Source organism: Camelina sativa, chromosome 12 (genome assembly GCF_000633955.1).
Source record: "Camelina sativa cultivar DH55 chromosome 12, Cs, whole genome shotgun sequence".
Lineage (NCBI taxonomy): Eukaryota > Viridiplantae > Streptophyta > Magnoliopsida > Brassicales > Brassicaceae > Camelina > Camelina sativa.
In genome coordinates this window covers 1,089,706-1,091,421 of record NC_025696.1, presented here as the reverse complement: position 1 = coordinate 1,091,421, position 1,716 = coordinate 1,089,706, and the positions used below count along the sequence as shown (strand labels likewise).

The 1,716-nt window shown below is 37.5% G+C and overlaps 1 protein-coding gene across 1 annotated transcript in view; it reads left to right on the top strand.

The window, feature by feature from the left end:
- Positions 1,354-1,716, top strand: part of LOC104729362 (cinnamyl alcohol dehydrogenase 7-like) — a 3,529-nt gene continuing 3,166 nt past the window's right edge. Inside the window, exons 1-2 of the mRNA XM_010448300.2 lie at positions 1,354-1,464; positions 1,586-1,699. Of these exons, the coding sequence (XP_010446602.1) occupies positions 1,667-1,699 (33 nt within the window). The 5' untranslated portion in view covers positions 1,354-1,464; positions 1,586-1,666. The remainder of the gene's footprint in view (positions 1,465-1,585; positions 1,700-1,716) is intronic.

Genomic DNA, 1,716 nt, shown 5'->3' with positions numbered 1-1,716 from the left:
AACTCAGCCACAACACGAAAAACATTACAGTAATTAAAAAGCAAAAAAAATTGCTGCCAAACTCAGCCGCTTCATGAACTGAAAATATGTAACTCAGCCGTATCGTTTGATAAGTCAGCCGTAACTGAAAAACATTCTAGTAATTAATCTTTTGCCAATAAGTCAGCCGTCAAACGGCTGACTTGTCGATAAGTCAGCCTATGACGGCTGAGTTATAGTTTTTTTACCATAACTCAGCCGTAACTACATCTCATAAGTCAGCCATTTTTCATAACTCAGCCAGTCGGAAAATGGCAACTCAGCCGTGTCGTTGTGATAACTCAGTCAAAATCTTGACAACTCAACCATCAGGTGAAAACTCAGCCATCACTACAGCTGAGTTATGCGCATAACTCAGCCAAATTTAATAAGTCAGCCATAACGCTTGGCTGACTTATGCGCATAACTCAGCCAAATTTAATAAGTCAGCCATAACGTTTGGCTGACTTATGGGCGTAATTCAGCCAGATTTTCATAAGTCAGCCGTCCGCTCTTACTCAAATGCTTTTTTGAGTAACTCAGCCGCAACATACCTATAATTCAGCCGCAACATACTCTGTATCGCGTTACGGCTGAGTTATGGTACACGTCAGCGATTTCTGACGTGGCGTCTGACGTGGCAATGGCATTTTTATAATAACGTTTTTTCCGGTAACATAAAACAGGGGCACGCTGGGTATTTTGAAAATACCCGAAACATTCTAGTAATAAAAAAGTTTTTTGTAGATTCTGGTAATATTACCTAAAATGAGTAACATTTGAGTAATTCACCCAATTAAAAAAGGTTTTTTACTCTTATTACATATATATCGAAGAAGTAGCATTTGAATGAGTGGATGTACTACTTCAAATGGACAAAATACTAGTTCAAGAACAAAATATCAAGATAAAAAATGTCTTTGCGAAGCAAGAGGCTTTGCCAATACTACTTCAAATGTACTAACTATGTGGATTAATGACAAAGATCCAGAAGCAAGAGGCTTTGCGAAGATTTAGAAGGCACATTATGCTTCTAAAAGAGTGAAGAGCTTCATGTCTACAATATGAATGTAAACATAAAAATTGAGTATAATTTCTTGTGTATGATTATGCTTGTTTTACTCTGATTTTATATATAAATGGTTTCCGAGGTCCAAAAGCTGGTAGAATAATTTCAAACTCTGACTATTATATATAAATGGTTTCCGAGGCGTAAAGTCAAATTTCTACACTGAAACGGCAGCGTTTAGATCTATTTGTATTCTCATTTCTCATTCATTCCTATATAAAAAGATAGCTCCCTTAATTGTTCGAAAACAAAGAAATAAAAAGAGTGAGAGCAGATGGAGAGATCATCATCATCATAAGAGAGAGAGAGCAGAGCGTAGAGGCGTTTGGATGGGCGGACTCCTCAGGCCATCTCTCTCCCTTTATCTTTTCTAGAAGGTAGCGTTGTCTCTGTGATGATGGTGTATTTATTACACATGCATGATGGATCGATTGATTAATTAAGCCAGCCATAACGATTATGTTACATGGTGATGGTATGTGTAAGTGTAATGTGCAGGAAAACAGGAACAGAGGAAGTACGAGTGAAGGTGTTGTATTGTGGAATATGTCATAGTGATCTTCATTGTCTCAAGAACGAATGGCATTCCTCTATTTACCCTTTGGTTCCTGGGTACGCAGTTTTTTTTT